Source organism: Balaenoptera ricei, chromosome 3 (genome assembly GCF_028023285.1).
Source record: "Balaenoptera ricei isolate mBalRic1 chromosome 3, mBalRic1.hap2, whole genome shotgun sequence".
Taxonomy (NCBI): Eukaryota; Metazoa; Chordata; class Mammalia; order Artiodactyla; family Balaenopteridae; genus Balaenoptera; species Balaenoptera ricei.
In genome coordinates, this window is record NC_082641.1 from 27,426,746 (window position 1) to 27,451,931 (window position 25,186).

The 25,186-nt window shown below is 35.4% G+C and overlaps 1 protein-coding gene across 3 annotated transcripts in view; it reads right to left on the reverse strand.

Annotated features, from left to right (window-relative positions):
* Positions 1-1,602: 1,602 nt before the first annotated feature.
* The window catches only part of ZFR (zinc finger RNA binding protein), a 76,297-nt gene continuing 52,713 nt past the window's right edge, over positions 1,603-25,186 (reverse strand). For 2 of the 3 annotated variants that reach the window (XM_059916178.1, XM_059916177.1), the window contains 4 exons: positions 24,809-24,904; positions 5,037-5,148; positions 4,821-4,918; positions 1,603-2,121 (listed from right to left, as the gene is read on the reverse strand). In XM_059916178.1, coding sequence (XP_059772161.1) covers positions 1,942-2,121; positions 4,821-4,918; positions 5,037-5,148; positions 24,809-24,904 — 486 coding nt within the window. In that variant the 3' untranslated portion in view covers positions 1,603-1,941. Of the gene's footprint in view, positions 2,122-4,820; positions 4,919-5,036; positions 5,149-24,808; positions 24,905-25,186 lie in introns of those variants that run through there. The other variant, XM_059916179.1, reaches the window with a different exon arrangement.

A 25,186-nucleotide genomic window follows, 5' to 3' on the forward strand; every position in this document is an offset into this window, starting at 1 on the left:
TGATGTATTAACTTTAATTAGCCACTCTGGGCTTTAGTTTTCTCACCTAAAAAATAAGAAATACAGCACCTTCACTTATTCTTAGTTTGTTATGATAGTTTTAAACAGGAAAACGTGTGTAAGACCTAGCTAGCATGGTGTCTGTCATTAGTGAGTGATAAATGTCAGTTCTTAAGTAAGAGAACTGTGAGAACAAAATTCCAAATTTTTTACTGGGTGACTAAAATGAGACCCGGAAAGATTAAAAAAAAAAAAAAGAAAAGATGCTTGCTCGAGTTACAAAGATAGTATGTGACACATCTGGGAGAAGAACCAGAGTCTCCTGTTCTGTTTCCCCAGCGGCTGTCTCCTACAGTCTCCTGGTCCTCTAATAAGAGCTTGGGGGAAGATTCTGACCCAAGAAAGAAACTGAACCAATATGGTATTGAATTACCATTGAACTTTCTGGAAATTATGTGCCCAGGAAGCATCATTTGTCAGAAATAACAAGATGTAAGTAGCCAATAAATTTGAATATGGTTTTACTGAAGCATACGTCATTTCAAAGCAGAAGTATTTATGTCAATTCTAACATATAATACATTTAAGTCATTATATGAATTTAAGTTTTTATTTGTGTATTTCACTGTAGTGCTGTGACAACAAAATGACATTTGTGTACCAGAGCATACATATATCAACAGTAAGATGTAACTTTTCATTACACCACTGCTAGAATATTTAGCTTTTTGTAGGACACATAAGCAGGTAAGATGGCCACACCAAATAATTTTCTGTTTTTTTTCCCTTAGATAACCTTAATTTTTTTTAATCAGCAATACTCTATCAACCTCACTGTTAATAGAACTGTAAATTATCTGGGTGATGGGGTGTGGGGACAGGGGGGAGGGATCATTCAACTATTATTATACTGTAATAGTCATTAGAGTAATCTCACACACACCAATAAGGAACTGTCTTCATAATTAAGGGCTAGTTACTGTTGTTAGTTGCACAATGATACAGTTCCTTTTGAAAATATTGGTTAGCCCACTTATATATGAAAAATGCCCTTTCCACTTATGCAGAAGAAAAAAATATTCAGAAAGTTATTTTTGGCCTTGCTATGTCAAAAAGTCAACTGTACAAAGATCTACGTGTCAAACCTAAAATTATAATTTTAAAAGTATTAAAAACAAAAATGTCATGCATTTTTATTATCAGTTATGTAGAGGCTTTAAAACTGTCGCAAGACCATATAGTATATATTAGCTTTTATACTGCTAATGCACAACTAACAGCAAACTTGATTAGATTAACAGAAATCTGTCTTAATTATACCTTTATATATCACACTAGAGAGACAAATGCCACAAGATCTGCAGAAACATTCAGTTCTGAGCACTTAAATGGCAGGATAACTTTTTTGTGTTGTAATCCATCACATAAAGAATAGCAAAAGGAAGAAATTCTGCAGTCTCACGTTACAAAAAAACGTACTGCTGTAAAATATTAAGAGGGGGTAAAGGATATCTGTAACACAAAGTAACAACTAGTATCAAACAGCAAACAAAACCTCTAAATAAAAATATCAAAATACACATAGCAACTGAGCACAAATACTGCATTAAATATAGTAAAGATTTAATAGGACTAGTTAATAAAAGACACAAATATAGGGGGAGCTAGGGCAACCAGTAAATAAAACCAAAAATAATGGGAAAAAAAATCAGAACAATTGTTTTTCCCCTAGTTGGAGCACAATTTTTGGGGGGTGTCTTTCCATTCATATAATACCTAACACTGTACATTAAAAGATTTTAATATCAGAAAAACTTGGTTCTTCCATGAAATTCTTTAAATTCTTGATAATTTTTTCAAAGTAGACATCATTATGAATGAAAAACAGCCAACAAATGGGCACCTGTTGTCTTTTAACACTGCAGATTTTACAGAAACTTTTTAAAAGTTATCATAATCCTTTTTGTCTTTTTTCCCCTCAGCTTCAAATCCATCAACTCCATCACTATCCCTTCTTCGTTTCCTGTTGTTGTGGATGTTAAAACGTTGGCTCATTTGGGGTAGTGGATCCATGCCCAGAACTTTGTGTATCTGGCGGAATGCAAGGAGTCTCAATGCAAACTACAACAAAAGAAAGAGTCAGAATTTAGTTAATTTAAAAAAGCAGTATTAATTCTTATTAGGTTTATAGCCCCAAATGACAATATAAAAAAGCATGTTTAATGAAAGACACATCTTGAACGGTATTAAGTTTCACAAATGAAATACTCCGTATGTTCTGATGTTTTTATTTTCAGGCTTTAATGTGTGCATGCTGTTTTGTTTTTTAAAGCATAAGTTAAAAAAATAATTCTTAAAAAAAATTAGTATAATGTTCATTAAAAAAATCCTAAAACAATATACAGCAAAAGAAAAAGTGTCTCACTTATTGAATGAACATCTCTTTGGTTCATATTCACTCATCTTCCCACTTTTCCTGTGGATGCCCATGTACACAGGCTCAGGCATGGGGTACACGTGTGCGCGCACACACACACCTCTCCCCAGGTTTACAAAATGAGGATTATACTTCTACAACTTGTTACTTCATGAACTAAAAAAAAGATTTTTCACTATGTGGCTATGTATACATAGGAGTATGTTAGGCATCAATGTCACAAGACCTTATATGTCACAAGCTATTTGAGACATAATTCCCCAGTTTTCTGGGGGATATATACCCTTTAAACTAATATAAGGAAATTTTACAGTCATTTGATTAAATGGCAATTTTCACTATGTAGTTAAACCTTCAATATAACTGTTTAGACTATTTCTTGAGATATAATTCACATATAAAATTTGCCCTCTTAAAGTGTACAATTCAGTGGGTTTTTTTTAGTATACTTACAAAGTTTTTCAACCATAACCACTCTCTAATTCCAGAACATTTTCATCACCACCTCTCACCCGTAAAAAAACCCCATGGCCCAATAGCAGTCATTCCTCAATTCCTCTACCCTGAGGCCCTCACAACCACTAATCTACTTTTCTATCTTGATAGATTTGTCTACTATGGACATTTCATATAAATGAAATCATACAACATGACTTTTTGTGTCTGGCTTCTTTTACTTACATTAAGGTTTTCAGATTCATCTACATTGTATTATGTGTCAGCACTTCATTCCTTTTAATAGCTGAGTAATTTTCCACTGTATGAATATACTATATTTGTTTATCCACCTATCTATCAGTTGATATACACTTGGGATGTTTCCACTTTTTGGCAAATATGCACAATGCTTCTATGAATATTTGTGCATAAATTTCTTTTTTTTAGACTTTTTTATTTTTTATTATTTTTTGTGTATAACTTTTTAATGAACATACATTTGCAGTTCTTTGAATATACTTAGGAGTCAAACTGCTGGGTCATATGGTAACTCTATGTTTAACTTATTGAGGAAGTGCCAAACTGTTTTCCACGGTGGCTGCTATTTAGACTATTTTTAATCCCTGTTTATTTTCTTCAGCTGAGATACAGTTATTGACTACAATCATCCAAGTGAGAATTTACAGTTCTAAAACTTTTTTCCAGATTAGATGATTCTAGTTCCTTAGAACTCTCCTCATACATTGATTGGCTTTTCAAACCTTGAAAAGTCCCCAAATCATCTTGGTCGGAACTTGATACAGTATTCTGTGTAAGCCTGCAGTTCTGGATCTTTGGCAGTACTGGGTACTTCTCTATCTCATCGAAGTTATAAGGCTGTTAATTTTCTGAAGTGAAACTAGAAATATTTATCATAACAGAATACTAATTCTTTATTTAGAGATACTTAAAAAAGGTCCTTCCCAAAGATAAACAGAATAATGTTTTCTTCTGTATTAAAAGAAAATATCCAAAGATATCTGGTGTATAATAATGAATAGTAGTAATACACTTCTACCACAGACATATTGCTACTGATCATCAGCTTTTTCTAATACTAGGAGTTTCTAAATAGAAGAGTACTCCAGTAAGGAAAACTAAAATAGCATCTGAGGATGGAGTGCACACTCTGTAAGCTCTTGTTCTGCATGTGATTGATATACATTCCTAAATTCTAACAAGGAGAGATTTCTACTGTGTCATTGTAAATTATTTAGCAGCAAACGAAATTTGAGGATACTGAAATTATTCCCATAAAAAGTCATCTTGGAATTTTTAAACAATATCAAGGAAGACAAGGTTTACTTAATTCCTTTTTTGAGGGGGCTGATTAACCTTATTCTCCTCTTAGTACACTTCCGGACTCAAAAAAAGAAAGCTATAGCAGTTTTAGACTGATTGAAATATTAACTTGTTTAATCTTCCCAACAATCCTATTTGAGATAGATACTGCTCTTAGGCCTTACAGATGAGCTGGCAGAGCTGGTATTCAAACTCAGGGAGTCTTGACTTCAGGGCCCACACTTTTAATTACTACATTAGCTGACTTTTTCAGTGGCAGGAAAGGCTAAAACGTAACAAAAATTTCCATAAACCATACAACATATCACTTCTGTACATCCAGAGGACATAAATAGCTTCTCTACTGATCTTGATATACAACGTAATACCCAGATTTAGTGACACTGAAAATACTGCTGTATTTTTATATTTATATAATACACTTAATGAGACACGCACATAGTTAAAATAATAAAATTGAAGAGTATATTAATGAAATCTAGTTTAAATTATATCCTCTCTAAGGGTCTACTTACAGTGATTTTTTCTAAAGGACAATTATAAAAACCCAAAACTTTAAGGGCAGTGATAGAACAAAGCTTTGGGATTAGGAAGACACTGGTACCTGTGCACTGGATGTGATGTCTTCACGCTGCTGGTCAGTCATTGTTGCCAAGGTATCAAAGGGATCCTTCTCACAAGGATCCAGAAGTCCAGGACTACCTACAGCAATCACCGTAGGGAGAAAAAAGCATTACCATCATCCATTTGTAAAATAAAGAAGAGTTCTCATTCAACCATCAAACACAAAAACAAACATTAAAAATGAAGTAAAACTTACCTTTAAGAATAATCCCAGAAGAAATGCACTCAAAAACTCTTCTCAGCGCATCTCCAGGACTCTGAGGACTAGAAGCACTACTGATTGCTTTCTCTACCAGTAACTCCATAGCCTAAAAACAGAAACGTAACAATGTGCTTAACAGCTTACAGCCCAAAGGAATTATTCATTTTCAAACACCAGAATGACAAACTACCTGCAAAACTGTCATTAAAAATTTTGAAGACTGAAAAAGTTACATAGACCAAGTCACAAAATTAGAAAAAAATTACATATAACATAAAAATAATCAAAATTAAAGAATAAGTAATGAAAACAAAATTAATAAGACTAACTGACATCTTAAAAATATTTTATAATTTATGCTTAATGAAAAATAGATTAATATGGTTTTTTGTTATTTTTAGTTATTGTTATCCTTTCCTATTAAAACATGACAGTCCTTAAAATTCTTTAGATATTTAGGACTCACATACATATGTTCTTTAATACCTACATACTGATGATACTAAGTAGTTAGAGCACGACAGTATTCTACTAAGTAAAGGAGACTTGTTTTCTTTATGAACAATTATCTAATTTTCATTTAACATACAACCGTACTTCTATTATCCTTAAGGAAAACACAACTTATGCTTTCACTGTAAATTACACTTGAGAGACTCAAAATATAAACCAATGAATAAAAGAAAAAGTACAGATTTAGATCCAGAAAGTGTTTTGAAGGGTCTCTTATTAGAAAAATTTGTTTCCATTTAGAGTTTAAAAATTGAGATATAACGTACAACTCGGTGGTTTTTAGTACATTTACAAAGTTGTTCAATCATAACCACTCTCTAATTCCAGAACATTTTCATCACCCCCCAAAAAAACTCCATACCTACTAGCAGTCATTCTCCATCCTCCCTTTCTTCCATCCCCTGGCAACAACTAAACCACTTTCTATTTCTATAGATTTGCCTCTTCTAGATACTTCATACAAATAGAACCATATAGTATGTGACTTTTTGTATCTGGTTTCTTTCACTTAGCATAATGTTTAAGGTTTGTCCAAATTGTAGCTTTTACTTAAATTATAAATAAAACCACCAATAACACTTCAAAGAAACTAAATAGATTGCAACTAGAATGAAATCCTTAAAATGATACTGAAACTGAAAATACCTTAGGGAGAATCCATTTTTAGCTGTATACTTAAAAAACTCATAAATTTAATCAGAGGTAAAAACTACATCCACCTATTCACCCCAAGGCCATTACTCAGATCTTTTAAGTAAGAATAATTCTTAAAAGGCTGGACATTTGGAGGCTTCAGTCCCAAACAAATTAGGAATAAATTGTATGAGATGTGAATTTAAAGAGATAGTGCACATTAAGACCTATAAAAAATGATAGCTGGAAGCATGAAGTTAAAAACATCTGAGAATAATGAATGTTAATAGTGATAAATGTAAATTACAACAAAAAAATTAAGATGGTTCAGTTTATTCAACTGAAGAATGCAGTAAGATGTTCAAGACAATTTTTAAGGATTTTCATTTTAAAATTTTACTATTTTAAGAAATCAGCTTCACTTATCTAGACGACTCTATGAATGTAGAATAAACACCTTTCCTTTCCAGACAAGTCAAGTATTATTTCAAGATGTCCAAAAGACTGAAATCTTTGAAGATTAAAGGATTGTCAAGTGTCATTTATTTCGGATTTTAAAAAATTTTATTTATTTTTTTGGCTTCGTCAGGTCTTAGTTGCGGCATGCGGGGTCTTCGTTGAGGCATATGGGATCTTTCATCTGGGTGCGGGCTCTTTGTTGTGGCGTGCGGGTTTTCCTCTAGTTGTGGAGCACAGGCTCCAGGGCAGGCGGCTCCAGAGTGCGTGGGCTCTGTAGTTTGCAGCACACGGGCTCCCTCGTTGAGGTGCACGAGCTCAGTAGTTGTGGTGCTGGGCTTAGGTGCCCCGTGACATGTGGGATCTTACTTGCCCAACCAGGGGTCAAACCTGCGTCCCCTGCATTGGAAGGTGGATTATTTACCACTGGACCACCAGGGAAGTCCCCCAGATGTCATTTATTTTGAACCCCTCTGCCTAGTCTAAGTGGCCAGTATGTAGAAAATACTCAATAGGACTTTCCTGGTGGCGCAGTGGTTAAGAATCCGCCTGCCAATGCAGCGGACATGGGTTCGAGCCCTGGTCTGGGAAGATCCCACATGCCACAGAGCAACTAAGCCCGTGCGCCACAACTACTGAGTCTGTGCTCTAGAGCCCGCAAGCCACAACTACTGAGCCCACGTGCCACAGCTACCAAAGCCTGCATGCCTAGAGTCTGTGCTCCGCAACAAGTGAAGCCACCACAATGAGAAGCCTGCGCACCACAACGAAGAGTAGCCCCCACTAGCTGCAACTAGAGAGAGCCCGCACACGGCAACGAAGTAAGTAAGTAAATAAATAAATGAAAACACTCAATAAATGTTTATGAAACACAATACTTTTGGAAAGAAATATGAAAATAATCCTGCTAATAAAAGAAATCAAGGTTTATAATTAACAAGTTAATAAAATACAAAATTGATGTCCTAAAATATGCAACTTTCCCAAAATACCTCAAATTTATAATACTTCTAGAGAATGTAAAGAGAAAAATAAGTATTAAATAATCAGCTATAATATAGCTATGTCAAGATATAAAATGTTACAAGTAATTCAAAGCTTTTTCAAAATCTGCTTACTGACTGACCTTAGAAGTGGGAATTTGTAATTTATACTTATATATTTAGGTAGAAACTAACTAAAAACCAAGAAAGAAATGAATTATTTATGGAATACAGAAAGTCCATATATCTAATCACACAATAAAACTAAGTCAACTATCTGCCTTCTGAGATCATTTGCTCTGAAGGAAGCAATTAAAAAATGTTAATTTTCTATGGAACATGGTTGTTCTCCAAGCAGAGGTCTGCAGTTAAGAAAGCAACAAAAGTAGAACACAAGAGGTTTATATACTCTGAAATGTACGCATTCAAAAGTAAAAGGACAGAAAACTAGGGCACCTAACAGGTACCGGTGAGGGACCACAGACACCTAAGGGGACGGGAGGAACCCCCAGTGACTGGTTGTTTCAATTATATTTCTATTTTTCCTAATATGTTTTTTTATCTTTCTGATTTTATTTTGTTTTTTATTCTTTGTTATTGTCTTGCTCCTTTTTTTTTTTTTTTGGCATGCTACATGGCTTGTGGGATCTTGGTTCCCAGGCCGGAGGTCAGGCCCGGGCTCCTGCGGTGGGACCTCTGAGTCCAAACCGCTGGACTAACAGAGAACCTCAGACCCCAGGGAATATTAATCCGAGTGAGGCCTCCCGGAGGTCCTCTTCTCAGCAGGAAGATCCCGCTCTATCCAACGGCCTGCAAACTCCAATGCTGGATGCCTCACGCCAAACTACCAGTAAGACAGGAATACAGCCCAACCCATCAAAAACAAAAACAAAAACAAAAAATGAAATGACAAAAAGATATGTTACAGACGAAGGACCAAGGTAAGAACCTACAAGACCAAATAAATAAAGACGAAATAGGCAACCTATCTGAAAAAGAATTCAGAGTAATGATAGTAAAGATGATCCAAAATCTCAGAAACAGAATGGAGAAAATACAAGAAACATTTAACAAGGATCTAGAAGAGCTAAAGAGCAAACAAACAGTGATGAAAAACACAATAAATGAAATTAAAAATACTCTAAAAGGAATTAATAGCAGAATAACTGAGGCAGAAGAACGGATAAGTGAGCTGGAAGATAAAATGGTGGAAATAACTGTGAGGGAGCAGAATAAAGAGAAAAGAATGAAAGGAATTGAGGACAGTCTCAGAGACCTCTGGGACAACATTAAACACACCAACATTTGAATTATAGGGGTCCCAAAGAAGAAGAGAAAAAGAAAAGGTCTGAGAAAATATTTGAAGAGATTATAGTCGAAAACTTCCCTAACATGGGAAAGGAAACAGTCACAAGTCCAGGAAGCACAGAGAGTCCCATACAGGATAAGCCCAAAGAGAAACATGACTAGACACATTAATCAAACTATCAAAAATTAAATACAAAGAAAAAATATTAAAAGCAGCAAGGGAAAAGCAACAAATAACATACTAGGGAATCTCTATAAGGTCAACAGCTGATCTTTTAGCAGAAACTCTGCAAGCCAGAAGGGAGTGGCAGGACATATTTAAAGGATGAAAGGGAAGAACCTACAACCAAGATTACTCTACCCAGCAAGGATCTCATTCAGATTTGATGGAGAAATCAAATGCTTTACACACAAACAAAAGCTACAAGAATTCAGCACCACCAAACCAGCTTCACAACAAATGCTAAAGGAACTTCTCTAAGCAGGGAACACAAGAGAAGAAAAAGACCCACAAAAACAAACCCAAATCAATTAAGAAAATGGTAATAGGAACATACATATTGGTAGTCACCTTGAATGTAAATGGATTAAATGCTCCAACCAAAAGACACAGAGTGGCTGAATGGATACAAAAACAAGACCCATACATATGCTGTCTACAAAAGACCCATGTCAGACCTGGGGACACATACAGACTGAAAGTGAGAGGATGGAAAAAGATATTCCATGCAAGTGGAAATCACAAGAAAGCTGGAGTAGCAATACTCATATCAGATAAAATAGACTTTAAAATAAAGACTGTTACAAGAGATAAGGAAGGACACTACATAACGATCAAGGGATCAAACCAAGAAGAAAACGTAGCAATATAAGTATTTATGCACCCAACATAGGAGCACCTCAATACGTAAGGCAAATGTTAACAGCCATAAAAGGAGAAATCGACAGTTAACACAGTAATAGTGGGGGACTTTAACACCCCACTTATACCAATAGACAGATCATCCAGACAAAAAATAAATAAGGAAACAGAAGCTTTAAATGACACAATAGACCAGATAGACTTAGTTGATATTTTTAGGACATTCCACCTGAAAGTGGAAGAATACACTTTCTTCTCAAGTGCACATGGAACATTCTCCAGAATAGATCACATTTTGGGTCAAAAATCAAACCTTGGAAAATTTAAGAAAACTGAAATAGTATCAAGCATCTTTTCCAACTACAGCGCTACGAGAGTAGAAATCAATTACAAGAAAAAAACAGTAAAAAACACAAATACATGGAGGCTAAACAGTGCGCTGCTAAATGACAAAGAGATCATTGAAGAAATCAAAGAGGAAATCAAAAAATACCTAGAGACAAATGACAATGAAAACACGATGATCCAAAACCTATGGGATGCAGCAAAAGCAGTTCTGAGAGGGAAGTATACAGCAATTCAAGCTCACCTCAAGAAACAAGAAAAATCTCAAACAATCTAACCTTAAACCTAAAGCAAGTAGAAAAAGAAGAACAAAGAAAACCCAGAATTAGTAGAAGGAAAGAAATCAAAAAGATCAGAGCTGAACTAAATGAAACAAAAACAAAGAAAACAATATCAAAGATCAATAAAACTAAAAGCTGGTTCTTTGAGAAGATAAACAAAATTGATAAACTTTTAGCCAGACTCATCAAGAAAAAAAGGGAAAGGACTCAAATCAATAAAATTAGAAATGAAAAAGGAGAGATCACAACTGACATCTACCACAGAAATACAAAAGATTGTTAAGACACTACTACAAGCAATTATATGCCAATAAAATGGACAACCTGAAAGAAATGGACAAAGCCTTGGAAAAGTACAACCTTCCAAGACTGAACCAGGAAGAATTAGAAAACATAAACAGGCCAATCACAGGTAATGAAATTGAAACTGTAATTAAAAATCTTCCAACAAACAAAAGTCCAGGACCAGATGGCTTCACAGGTGAATTCTATCAAACATTTAGAGAAGAGTTAACACCTATCCTTCTCAAGCTCTTCCAAAAAATTAGAGGGAGGAACACTCCCCAAACTCATTCTAGGAGGCCACCACCACCCTGATATCAAAAGAAGACAAAGAGATCACAAAAAAAGAAAATTATAGACCAAAATCACTGATGAACATAAACGTGAAAATCCTCAACAAAATACTAGCAAACAGAATCCAGCAACACATTAAAAGGATCATACACCATGATCAAGTGGGATTTATCCCAGGGATGCAAGGAATCTTCAATATAGGCAAAACAATCAATGTGATACACCATATTAACAAATTAAGGAATAAAAACCATATGATCATCTCAACAGATGCAGAAAAAGCTTTTGACAAAATTCAACACCCATTTATGATAAAAACCCTCCAGAAAGTGGGCAAAGAGGGAACCTACCTCAACATAATAAAGGCCATATACTACAAACCCACAGCAAACATCGTTCTCAAGGGTGAAAAGCTTAAAGCATTTCCTCTAAGATCAGGAACAAGACAAGGATGTCCACTCTCGCCACTCTTATTCAATGTAGTATTGGAAGTCCTAGCCACAGCAATCAGAGAAGAAAAGAAATAAAAGGAATACAAACTGGAAAAGAAGAAGTAAAACTGTCACAGTTTGCCAATGACAATGATACTATACATAGAAAATCCTAAAGATGCCACTAGAAAACTACTAGAACTAATCAATGAATTTGGTAAGGTTGCAGGATACAAAAGTAATGCACAGAAATCTCTTGCTTTCTTATACACTAACAACGAAAGATCAGAAAGAGAAATTAAGGAAACAATCCCATTTACCATCGCAACAAAAAGAATAAAATACCTAGGAATAAACCTACCTAAGGAGGCAAAAGACCTGTACTCAGAAAACTATAAAACACTGATGAAAGAAATCAAAGATAACATAAACTGATGGAGAGATATTCCATGCTCCTGGACAGGAAGAACCAATACTGTGGAAATGATTATACTACCCAAAACAACCTACAAGTTCAATGCAATCCCTATCAAACTACCAATGGTATTTTTCACAGAACTAGAATAAGAAATTTTACAATTTGCATGGGAACACAAGAGACCCCGAATAGCCAAAGCAATCTTGAGAAAGAAAAATGGAGCTGGAGGAATCAGGCTCCCCAACTTCAGACTATACTACAAAGCTACAGTAATCAAGACAGTATGGTACTGGCACAAAAACAGAAATCTGAATCAATGGAACAAGATAGAAAGCCCAGAGATAAACCCACACACATATGGTCACCTTATCTTTGACAAAGAAGACAAGAATATACAATGGAGAAAAGACAGCCTCTTCAATAAGCGGTGCTAGGAATAGACAGCTACATATAAAAGAATGAAATTAGAACACACCCTAACACCATACACAAAAATAAACTCAATAGACCTAAATGTAAGGCCAGACACTATAAAACTCTTAGAGGAAAACATAGGCAGAACACTCTATGACATAAATCACAGCAAGATCCTTTCTGACCCACCTCCTAGAGTAAGGGAAATAAAAACAAAAATAAACAAATGGGACCTAATGAAACTTAAAAGCTTTTGCACAGCAAAGGAAACCATAAACAAGACCAAAAGACAAGCCTCAGAATGGGAGAAAATATTTGCAAACAAAGCAACTGACAAAGGCTTAATCTCCAAAATATACAAGCAGCTCATGTAGCTCAATATCACAAAAACAAACAACCCAATCTAAAAATGGGCAGAAGACCTAAACAGACATTTCTACAAAGAAGACATACAGATGGTCAACAAATGCATGAAAAGATGCTCAACATCACTAATCATTAGAGAAATGCAAATCAAAAGTACAATGAGGTATCACCTCACACCAGTCAGAATGGCCATCATCAAAAAATCTAGAAACAATAAATGCTGGAGAGGGTGTGGAGAAAAGGGAACTCTCTTACACTGCTGGTGGGAATGTAAATTGATACAGCCACTATGGAGAACAGTATGGAGGTTCCTTAAAAAACTAAAAATAGAACTACCATACGACCCAGCAATCCCACTACTGGGCATATACCCTGAGACAACCATAATTCAAAAAGAGTCGTGTAGGGCTTCCCTGGTGGTGCAGTGGTTGAGAATCTGCCTGCCAATGCAGGGGACACGGGTTTGAGCCCTGGTCTGGGAAGATCCCACATGCCACGGAGCAACTAGGCCCGTGAGCCACAACTACTGAGCCTGCGCGTCTGGAGCCTGTGTTCCGCAACGGGAGAGGCCGCGATAGTGAGAGGCCCGCGCACCGCGATGAAGAGTGGCCCCCGCTCGTTGCAACTAGAGAAAGCCCTAGCACAGAAACGAAGACCTAACACAGCCAAAAAAAAAAAAAAAAAAAAAAAAAGAGTCATGTAGCACAATGTTCAGTGCAGCTCTATTTACAATAGCCAGGACATGGAACCAACCTAAATGTCCATCAACAGATGACTGGATAAAGAATGTGGCACATATATACAGTGGAATATTACTCAGCCATAAAAAGAAATGAAACTGAGTTATTTGTAGTGAGGTGGATGGACCTAGAGTCTGTCATACAGAGTGAAGTAAGTCAGAAAGAGAAAAACAAATACCGTATGCTAACACATATATATGGAATCTAAAAAAAAATGGTTATGAAGAACCTAGGGGCAGGACAGGAATAAAGACGCAGATGTAGAGAACGGACTTGAGGACACGGGGAGGGGGAAGGGTAAGATGGGACGAACCGAGAGAGTGGGATGGACTTATATATACTACCAAATGTAAAATAGCTAGCTAGTGGGAAGCAGCCGCATAGCATAGGGAGATCAGCTCGGTACTTTGTGACCACCTAGAGGGGTGGGATAGGGAGGGTGGGAGGGAGACGCAAGAGGGAGGAGATATGGGGATATACATAGACGTATAACTGATTCACTTTGTTATAAAGCAGAAACTAACACACCATTGTAAAGCAATTATACTCCAATAAAGATGTCAAAAAAAACAACAACCTACGTGCACCACAATGTTCATTGCAGCTCTATTTACAATAGCCAGGACATGGAAACAACCTAAATGTCCATCAACAGATGACTGGATAAAGAATGTAGCACATATATACAATGGAATATTTCTCATCCATAAAAAGAAAAGAAATTGAGTTACTTGTAGTGAGGTGGATGGACCTAGAATCTGTCATAGAGTGAAGTAAGCCAGAAAGAGAAAAACAAACACTGCATGCTAATGCATATATATGGAATTTAAAAAAGCAGTACTGATGAACCTAGCGGCAGGGCAGGAATAAAGACGCAGACGTAGAGAACAGACTTGAGGGCACAGGGTGGGAAAGGGGAAGCTGGGATGAAGTGGGAGAGTAGCCCTGACGTATATACACTACCAAATGTAAAATGGATGACTAGTGGGAAGCTGCTGCATAGAATAGGGAGATCAGCTTGGTGCTTTGTGATGACCTAGAGGGATGGGATAGGGAGGGTGGGAGGGAGGCTGAAGAGGGAGGGGATATGGGGATATATTTATACATATAGCTGATTCACATTATTGTACAGCAGAAACTAACACAACATTGTAAAGCATTTATACTCCAAAAAAGATGTGGGAAAAAAAGAAACAAGTAAAAAGACAACATCAAAGACGAACAGAATCAAATTAGGAAAATGATTATTTAGGTTGCAATGTGAAACGTCTTGGTGGCTGAAGTTATTTAAAGAAAAAAGCTCTCTTAAATATTACCTATTAGATGATGTGAAACCTAGGATTGTAATATTTGCTTTAAAAAACATTCATGTGGTATATATTTTTCTTTCCCATCTTTAATAGTAGTAAGAAGAACAATGCTTAGTAAGGGGCAGGCACCGTGCTAAGCACTTTTAAATAAATCATTTAATTTCTCATAACTAGATGCCACTATACCACAATTTTAAAGATTAAAAAACAGAAAACCTTAAAGAGGTTAAAAGGTCATACAACTAGAAGCTTAAGGGGCTAGGATTTAAACCCAGGTCTGACCGACTCAAACCTGTTTTGTTTTGTTTTTTAAAGACAACTATATTTCAATAAATATCCTTTACAACTGATCCAGACAGATAACATTAACTAGTTTCCTTGGATAGTAGTTTCTAGTTCTGATAGAGGTAAAGGACTATGAAAAAAAAATACTTTGGGAGATTATGGTAACACAGGTACTTTCATTTGGTGGTAGTGTATACCTGTAAAACCTTCTTTAAAAAAAAAAATCACACAGTTGGCAAATTCAAAGGCACATACTAATGAACCCAGTAATGTCAGTACTAAAGATTTACAATAGGGCTCTTACACTTAATGAAAACACAAAAAATATTCAGTGAAGCTGCTTATCTGCAATACACTGGAAACAATCTAAATATCAAACCCTAGGAAGTTTGGTCAAGTAATTGTAATAGTAGTAAAGTTAGCCTCTTTATCATTATATAACTAACACTTACTGACTGAGTGCTTATTATATGCTAAGCACTGTTCTAAGCCTTTACATGCATTAACCAATTTTAATCATCATAATCACCTCTTGGTGGTAGATACAACTATTATTCCAATTTTACAGATAAAAATGTTTATGCTATTAAAATAGGATTTTATGAATACCATTACAAGCACTTGTCTGTATAAAAGCCATTTCTGTATTCCAGTAAACACAGGTGAAGATTGATACATGCATGACAAACTTCCCACTCCTAAGTCCACGTGTAGGATGTTATATTTTTGCACATGCACAGCACTTTATTTCATACTCATACACATGTTGTATGGACAGCACTTTATTTCATACTCAACAATTCTTAATAAAAACTGTCAAGCCTTTTTTTAAAAAATTTATTTGTTTTTGGCCACATTGGGTGTTTGTTGCTGCACGTGGCCTTTCTCTAGTTGCGGCAAGCGGGGGCTACTCTTCATTGCGGTGCGCGGGCTTCTCACTGAGGTGGCTCCTCTTGTTGCTGAGCACAGGCTCTAGGCACACGGGCTTCAGCAGTTGTGGCACAAGGGTTTAGTTGCTCTGCGGCATGTGGGATCTTCCCGGACCAGGGATCGAACCCATGTACCCTGCAATGGCAGGCGGATTCTTAACCAGTGAGCCACCAGGGAAGTCCTTTTTTTTAAAAAAAAATTTATTTATTTGGCTATGCTGGGTCTTAGTTGAGGCATGCAGGATCTTTTAAGTTGCAGCATGTGGGCTCCTAGTTGCAGCATGCGGGATCTAGTTTCCTGAGCAGGGATCAAACCTGGGCCCCCTGCATTGGGAGCACAGAGTCTTAGCCACTGGACCACCAGGGAAGTCCCAGAACTGTCAAGTCTTCTTAAAAAAGGTTTTCTAACAGCTTTTGGTGATTTGGGGATGTGTATGTACTCAAGTAGATGGTTTCTGTTATGGGGTAGCTAAGTGCTGAGTTATTATTTTTAAGCTAAAGTGAGTGAGATGATACAGTCCAAGTACAACTTGCTGATTCTCCTGCAAGCTAAAAGAATGTTAGTTATTTGCCCTGTGATGTCAGTGTTCTATCACTTAAAACATCTTTTATACAGACAAGTGTTTGTAATGGTATTTACCAAGTTGAAGACTCTTTGTGGAAGACAGGGAAGGAAGAGTAGAAAAATTCCAATTATCCACATCTAATTATATCTAATAATAAATAGACATTTGACTAACATGTAGATAAAAGAAAAAAGAAATAATGTAAGATCTTCCAAAGGAGTAAGATGCAGGGGAAAATTAATATCAAAGTTGGCTGTGAATTTTCAACACAAGTGTCCCAAAGCGGCTTCACATACCCAAAACCCTCTGTTGGTTCAGGGAAATAGAAATTGTTCTTGAAAGGAGATGGTGAATAGGTTTCGGAAACAAACAGAGCAGATTCTGCATAGGCAAAGCCTCTAGGAGGCCATCCTGGGTTTGAAACCTGAATTGTAAAGGTGTGCCAATGGAATCCACCTCACAGACTATCACAGCACATTCAATCAGGACACAGGAGAGACAAAGCCCATGTCTGGGAATTCCCTGGTGGTCTAGTGGTTAGGACTCAGTGCGTTCACTGCTGGGGCCTGGGTTCAATCCCTGGTCGGGGAACTAAGATCTTGCAAGCCACGTAGCACAGCCAAAAAAAAAGCCCAAGGTTTACATGCAGCCAAACCCTACTCCTTTCCATAAGCAATCCTCAAAGCAGAGCTCATGGGGGAAGAAAAAGGACAAGTATTTTAAAAGGTGTGGATACATTCAAATACAGTTCTTGTTTGGTTGTCTCAGCATAAAAGGATGATTTTGTAATGGAACTGACAATGCTAAGCACTAACGAGATGAAAAAACTGAAACAAATCAGACACAACATCCGTGCATCTGGGAGGAACATAGCATGAAAAATAGAGATGAAAAATCTATTCTTGGGACTTCCCTGGTGGTGCGGTGGTTAAGAATCCGCCTGCCAATGCAGGGGACACGGGTGCAAGTCCTGGTCCAGAAAGATCCCACGTGCCGAGGAGCAACTAAGCCCGTGCGCCACAACTACTGAGCCTGCGCTCTAGAGCCCGTAAGCCACAACTACTGAAGCCCTCATGCCTAGAGCCCATGCTCCACAAGAGAAGCCCGTGCACTGTAACTAGAGAAAGAATATCCCCTGCTTGCCGCAACTAGAGAAAGCCTGCATGCAGCAACAAAGACCTAACCCAGCCAATAAAAAAAAAAAAAAAAAAAAAAAAAAATCTACTCTCTACGGACTTTGAGCAATAATAGTATATCACTGCTTGTAACAAGTAGTATCACTTGTTACAACAAATGTATCACTCTGGTGCAAATATTGAGGGGGAGGCTATGTATGTGTAGTGGAGGAGGGTATGTGAGAACTCCGTACTTTCTGCTCAGTTTTGCTGTGAACCAAAAAGTGCTTTAAAAAATATCTATTAAAAAATAATCTATTCTGGAAGAATCTTAATTTAAGGAAATGAAGATATAACCTGCTCACATTCTGAGTAATAGAGAACTTGATAAATACAAAAAGCCAATAAAATTAAGAGCTCAAAGTTGAGATGAAAAGGAAAACTGCAGAGCTAATTAAGCAAACTGAAATGCAAAATAACATTATTATAGAACTAATAATGAATTATAAACAGCAAAGAAGATTAGGACATAGTTGGAAACTAAATTACTACCAAAGAGACAATAATAGGGGACAAAAGAGGAAAGAGAACAAAGATTAAAACAATCACAAAGATAATAGATATGTAGGACAAAGGCAAGACAATATAAGGATAATTGGTATCCCTGAAAATAGAGAATCATATTAATAATTTGTCAAATCTGCAGGGCAAAAAGGACAAAGTTTTCAATGAAATGCTGATACTGAACAACAGATTCCAAGACATAATTTGGTTAAGTTACTAAAATTGAAGGATAAAGAATTCTTTCAGCAGCCTGTAGAAAAAGTAAAGGCAAAAAAATTAGGCTGGACTTAGATGTAGCAATACTCAGTGCTGGAAGACAATGGAGCAACACCAATAAATGGAGGAGGAAAAATTGTGACCTAACAATATATTTCTCAATAAAGTAGTGGTAACTGGCAAAGATTCTCAAACATGAAAGAAATTTTAAAAACTTAAAACAGTTTTTGATAAGAACTATATGATGATAAAATGCAGTCAATCAAGAAATGAAAAGAGGAAGTCCCAGTAAAAGATCTAATGGTTGGCATCAAACCATTCAGATACAGAACATTAAACAAAGGGAATATGACTACAGAAGGTAAATGTAGTTATTTTTAAACCTTCGAGGTTTAAAAAAGTATTAAGTGTAAACTTTCCTTGGTCTAAGTGGAATCAGCATATATTAAGACATAAATCAAGAAACAGGTTTTAATACGTTACTTAAAGGAATGAATGAAACAAATGAAAAAAAGAAAATATAACAAAAAACCCAAAAGAGGATGTGAGGAGTACAAAGAAGTGATACTATTCTCAGCTTTTACAGATGAGAGGTTAACAAACATTGCTTAAAATTGTTAAACAAACAGATTAAAATACCACAAAAAACTATAAATAGGGCAACAACTAATTGTATAAATAGAGGGAAACCCATTCACACATAAAAAAGACCAAGAAAAGGATAAGAATTATGGGAAAGGGCAGAAGAAAACAAAGGAAACAAACAGAATTATACCAGACAAATGCTAATATAAAAAGCTAGAGTTTAGGAGGCTGGGGGTACAGACAAAATAAGTGAAGGGGATTTAGAGGTACAAACTTCCAGCTTTAAGATAAGTAAGTCAGAGGGATGTAAGTGCATATAGGGAATATGGTCAATAATATTGTAATAACTTTGGTAACAAATCATAACTGGTCATTATTTCAGTAATCATTTCATAATGTATAAAAATATCAAATCACTATGTTGTATACTTGAAACTAATATAATATTGTAAGTTAGTTATAATTCTTTTTTTTAAAGCTAGAGTTTTGATATTAATAAATGGACAAGGCTTATTAACTAATAGCAGAAAGTGTTAATTAAATGCCCTTTATAATGGCAAAAGGTTCAAACTCACAATTACGACATAGTTGTATTAAGTGTCTATGTCCAAAATATTACTGCAACGAAACAATAAAGAACAAACTGTAGAAAACACAACAAAATAGCAGATTTTAATTTATCTTTGTCAGTCCATGGACAGATAAAGTAGACAAAAAATATGAAGGAAAGGAGATAGAAGATATGAACAGAATTGATGAAGTTGAACTAAGGGGTATATATTAAATGCTATAACTTGCTGAGAGCACATTTTTTAAGTGCCCACACTTAACAAAAACTGTACATATGAGACCACAAAGAAAACTTGAAATTCCCAAAATTGCAAATAGTAGAATATATTTATTGCATTATTTTTATATGCTATAAAAACTAGAAGTTATTTACAAAACAAAAGCAACTCTTCTTCAGTCATGTAGAATTTAAAAATTCCCTCAAAACTACTCTTGGCTTAAAGACAATATGAAAATGAATTTCGGATTGCATAGAAAAAAAAAGAAAAAATATTTTATATATATATACACACACACACACACACACACACACACACACACACACACACACGTGTATATATATATATGTATATATGGCCAAAACCTATGTCCAGCCTTAAATTACAGCTTTAAAACCTCTATAATTAAAGAGTGAGTGAATGAAACAAGTATCCAACTCATGAAGTTTGTAAAAGAACAAAAATAAACCCAAGGAAAATAGAAAATTAGAGATGAAATAAGAAATTAATGAATTACTAAGAAGGAAAATGGCAGATCTGGCAGCTAAATCCAAGGAGCTGGCTCTCTGAGGGGAGGAAAAAAATACTAAATTGGATAAACTACTGCCTAAAGGATATAATACTAGGAGAGATTTTTAAATGTCAAAATACTGACATTTTGGTGTGCTTTAACCTACCAAAATACTTTGCGTATTTTATGGTATATGTACATGATTTCAAAGATCGGCCAGCGGCTTTGTTTGCCCTCCCATCATTACCCTGCCATGGCCTATCTTCCCCCAGTTCCTTTCACCTGTGCATCCTCTCTTCTACTCAGTTCTTAGATCTCTGCATCCTCAAAGGAGAGAGGGTCCCTTGAAGTTTATGGCTCTCTCTGATAAAGAGGAAAAGTAAGGTGTAGGCAAAGGGCCATCTGTAGTGTTGGACCTCCAAACTCCAACAGTAGCCCAGGAGTGGCCTGAGAGTTCAGTCTCAAAAGTACTGAAGCTTAGACTTACTACAACAGAAATAGCCTCAAGGGCACCTGGGTTGAAGGGACTGAAGTTGAAGGAATCAGGAAGTAAAATGATAATGCATAATGCTTATATCTTTAAACATTAAAAAAATTTAAAGTTATATAATGCTCATAAATTTTTATATTTAAAATCAATTAAGAATTCAGTGAATTCTCATCACAAATAAATACTGAACACCCATTTGTTATTTTGCTCCTATACAGCAACTGCTATTACTGGCTAGTCCAATCAATCAAAGAATTAAAAGTAATAAAAAAGATGCTACAGGTATTTTTAAAACTCTAAGAGAGCAAAACTCTAAAAATCTGAGTATCTGGCTGAATTGGTCAATTTTTCTAGGAAAAGATAAGTTGCCAAAAATAACCCCAAGAGAAAGAAAAACTAAACAAACCAATTAATCACAATAAAACAAGAAAGCACCACCCCTTTTATAAGTGACTGATGGTGTCACATGAATTTTATAAATTATCAAAAAACATAGTTTTTTTTAATAGTTTATATATATATATATATATATATATATATTTATTTATTTATTGGCTGTGTTGGGTCTTAGTTGAGGCACGTGGGCTTTCTAGTTGAGGCGTGCAAGCTCAGTAGTTGTGGCTCATGGGCTTAGTTGTCCTGCGGCATGTGGGATCTTAGTTCCCTGACCAGGGATTGAACCGGCATCCCCTGCATTGTAAGGCGGATTCTTTACCACTGGACAACCAGGGAAGTCCCAAAAAACATATAGTTTTGATGCTACTAAAAACTGTTTCAGAGTTTAGAGGAAGAACGAAAGCTTCTAAATTATTCTTATAGAGTTAGTGTATTATTGATCCTAAATCTATCAAAGAAGACAAAAATAAAACCACAAAAATTTCCTTTATGTCACTGCAAAATTCCTAAATAGACTATCAGCAAACAGAACTTAACAGTTCATTAAGATTATTCTCAAATATAAGAGAATCATCTCTGGAATGCAAAGGTAGCTCAATATCAGGACATATATTTCTAAATATACAATATTAACAGGATGAAGGAGAAAAACTATACATTCATGTCAAGAAACCTTGAAAAATTGTCTGATAAAGTTCAATTTACATTCCTCATTCAAAATTACTTAGTAAACTAAGAGAGGGTTGACATTTCTAACATTACAAAGAAATATCTCAAATAAAAGGCTATACCACCATGCTTAACAGACTTTACATACTAGAAACATTTTCAAAGCAATAAGAACATAACATGCATGTGAAGTATTATTTCTTTTATTCCATAATTATTCTAGGAGTATCAACCAACTAAATTAGAAAAGAGGTTGGTGGATATGATTCTAAGCCAAGAGAATCACATGAAAAAAATTACTACAAATAAAGGAATGCAGTCAGGTGGTGGGTTACAAAATTAATATATTTAACATATATAAACAATAACCAGAAAATGGTATTTTTAAAGACTCTAAAACATAAATACCTAGGTACAAACAACTATGCTCAGAACCCATTCAAATCTAAATAAGTGTGTAACATTCATTCCAATAAGTAGGACATCCCATAAAGAAGAGTCAGTATTATAAAAGTGATGACATTCCACCAATTATCTACAGTGCTACTTAAAAATCATCAAGAGAACTTCTGAGAAACTGAACAAAATGGTAGTCAAGTTCTTTCAGAAAAAGAAGCATAGAAAAGCACCTCCCCCCAAAAAAATCTTCTGTGTAAGATGGTGTTTATAATGAATAGCAGAGAATGAAGAGGGAAGACTTCTGATGAAGAGGAAGAGGACAATCAGAATTTTAAAACACACTATGAAGCTTTAAAAATTAAAAGAGTTTGGTACTAGAAAAGACTGAGCAATGAAAGAGGGCTGCAGAAGTAGGCCTGCAAAAAAGGAACTTTGGTTTGTGACAGGGTTTCTCTTCCTCAGCGCTACTGATAACCAGTTTTGACAACCAAAGTTATCCCCAAACATTGCCAAATGTCCCCTAGAGGGCAAAACTGATGGTGGCTGAGAACCACTGGTTTATGATAATGGTGATATTTCAAAATGGGGGTTGAATAAATAAATTTTATTAAATAAAATGTTAAGTGGTACTGGAATAATTGGTAATTGGTCTGGAAAAACATATAGCTGGATCCACCTTTAATCCATGTATGATTTTTAAATCAATTTTTAATTATACAAGTAATAAAATATATATTTCATCCTAGTAAAATCCAAACATTACAGACCTCTACCTAATCCCACTACTCACTACTGAGAGACAACCACTGTTGTAATATGAAATACATCCTTCCAGGAGGTTTGCTATGCATTATGACTAAAGAACTAAATAAACAGGCAAGCAAGCAAGCATCTGTAGAAAATATAATTTGATGGGAGGAAAAAAAAAGCTCTAGAAGAAAGCATGTGTGAATAATTTATAACCTAAAATATGAAAGAATTTTGTAAGTAGAAATAAAACCATTAAGTCATAAAACATTAATGGATTAGAATTTGCAAAGATTTTAAAGCTTCTATAAAACAGCAAAAATTAAGTTGAAAAGCAGATGAAAAACTGGAAAAAATTATTTTTTAATACAGATAAGAGTTAATTTCTTATAGAAAGAGTTATAAATTGCGAAAATGATGAATAATAAAGGAACTGGCAGTTAAGAGAAAAATAATTACAAATGCCAATAATCACGTAAAGAAATCTAAATAAAAAATGAGACACCATTTTTTTTACCTATCGTGTTAAAGGAGTGTGATGATATCCCGAAGTTAGCGAGGGTGTGAAGGAAATGATCAGTTCAACAATTTTTGGAAGTTTTAAATGATCCACCTTTCTGGTAACAATCAACACATGTCCTTTGACCTTGGAATTCTATAGCAATTGACCCTAGCCATTTATCACACGTATATAATACTCATAAAAGCCTGACAACAATACAATGAAAATTTAATAGCAAAAGAATGCAAACAATGCAACTGTCCATCAAATGGATACGAGCTGAATAAAATACTGCATGTCCATACAAAGGCAACACCATGTAGTCAATACAGCTCTCAAAGAGCTGAAAGATGCAAACAATGTAAACAGCATGACCCACTCCTGTGTTAAAAAAAAGAATTAAGATAACCCTGGCTATTCAACTCTCCCTAACCCAACTCTGGAATCAGTAGTTTCAGTTATATTTCTGAACGAATCCCTCTCTATCTGAATTCTTGTAGGAACCCAAACAGTTCAATATCAAAGGGATATGTGTACATAAATAAAAATAGGAACATACATGGGACCTCCTTGTGGCACAGTGGTTAAGACTCTGTGCTCCCAACGCAGGGGGCCTGGGTTTGATCCCTGGTCAGGGAACTAGATCCCACATGCATGCTGCAACTAAGAGTTCACATGCCACAACTAAGGAGTCCACGTGACGCAACTAAGGAGCTGGCGTGCTGCAACTAAGGAGCCGGCAAGCCCCAACTAAGGAGCCCGCTTGCCACAACTAAGACCCAGCACAACCAAATAAATAAATATTTTTTTTTTAAAAGGAACATACACGATATATATGCATGCATTTTTTTCCCCTAGGAAAAAAATCACAACAAACTGTGTCAAGATAGCTTGCCTTTAAATGATGAGAAGGCTCTCATTTCTGCTTCATGCCTTTCTGCATTATTTGAATTTCCTAATTTTATGCATTTTTGAATAATGTATATTTCTAAATCTTAAAAATTCCTTATACATTATTTTGTTAAAATGTCAACAAAACCTTGCATAGGTAGATTAATAGCTCATTTTTAGTTTTCTTTATACCTTTACGTATGTATGACTAGTAATCGGTCCTATTTTAAAGAAAGTAATAAACACTGTGAGAAGAGTTAAAAAAAAAAAAAAAAAGGAGAGGAAAATACAGAAAGAAAATCAAGTGGAATTCTCAGAAAATTAAGACCCCAGGATTTCTCACTAGAAGAAGAAAAAAACTACATTTAGGAAATGAAAAGAAAGTTGATAATTAGACGTAAGATGAGTCTATTAAAAAACTGCAGAAATATTTCCTATATGTTTACTTTTCACACCATACAGTTACGTATTACTCACCCAGCTTGGAAAATCGGACCAAGTTGGAACTCGCTGACAGAGGTCCCGGAGGATACGTATGATAATCACACAGGACTGCAGACCATTAGCTCTAGCCTTGAGAGCAACACAAAAACCAACTGAATTAATCTTAGAAATACTGAAAGTATCCCTTGACGAAAAAAAAGTTAAAATACCACTGTTCAATGGAAGCTCAGATAAAAATAAAACAAAAATAACCACGCTTAAAATTGGATTCAATGAGCTGCCATTTACAGCAATATTTTATGCCAGGGTTAGTATTTAAAAGCTGATATTTTAGGTCAAAGTAAACAGATTATACAAGAATAATTGTTCTTGATCCCCTGTGAACCTTGACCTGTGTTCATTTAAAACAGT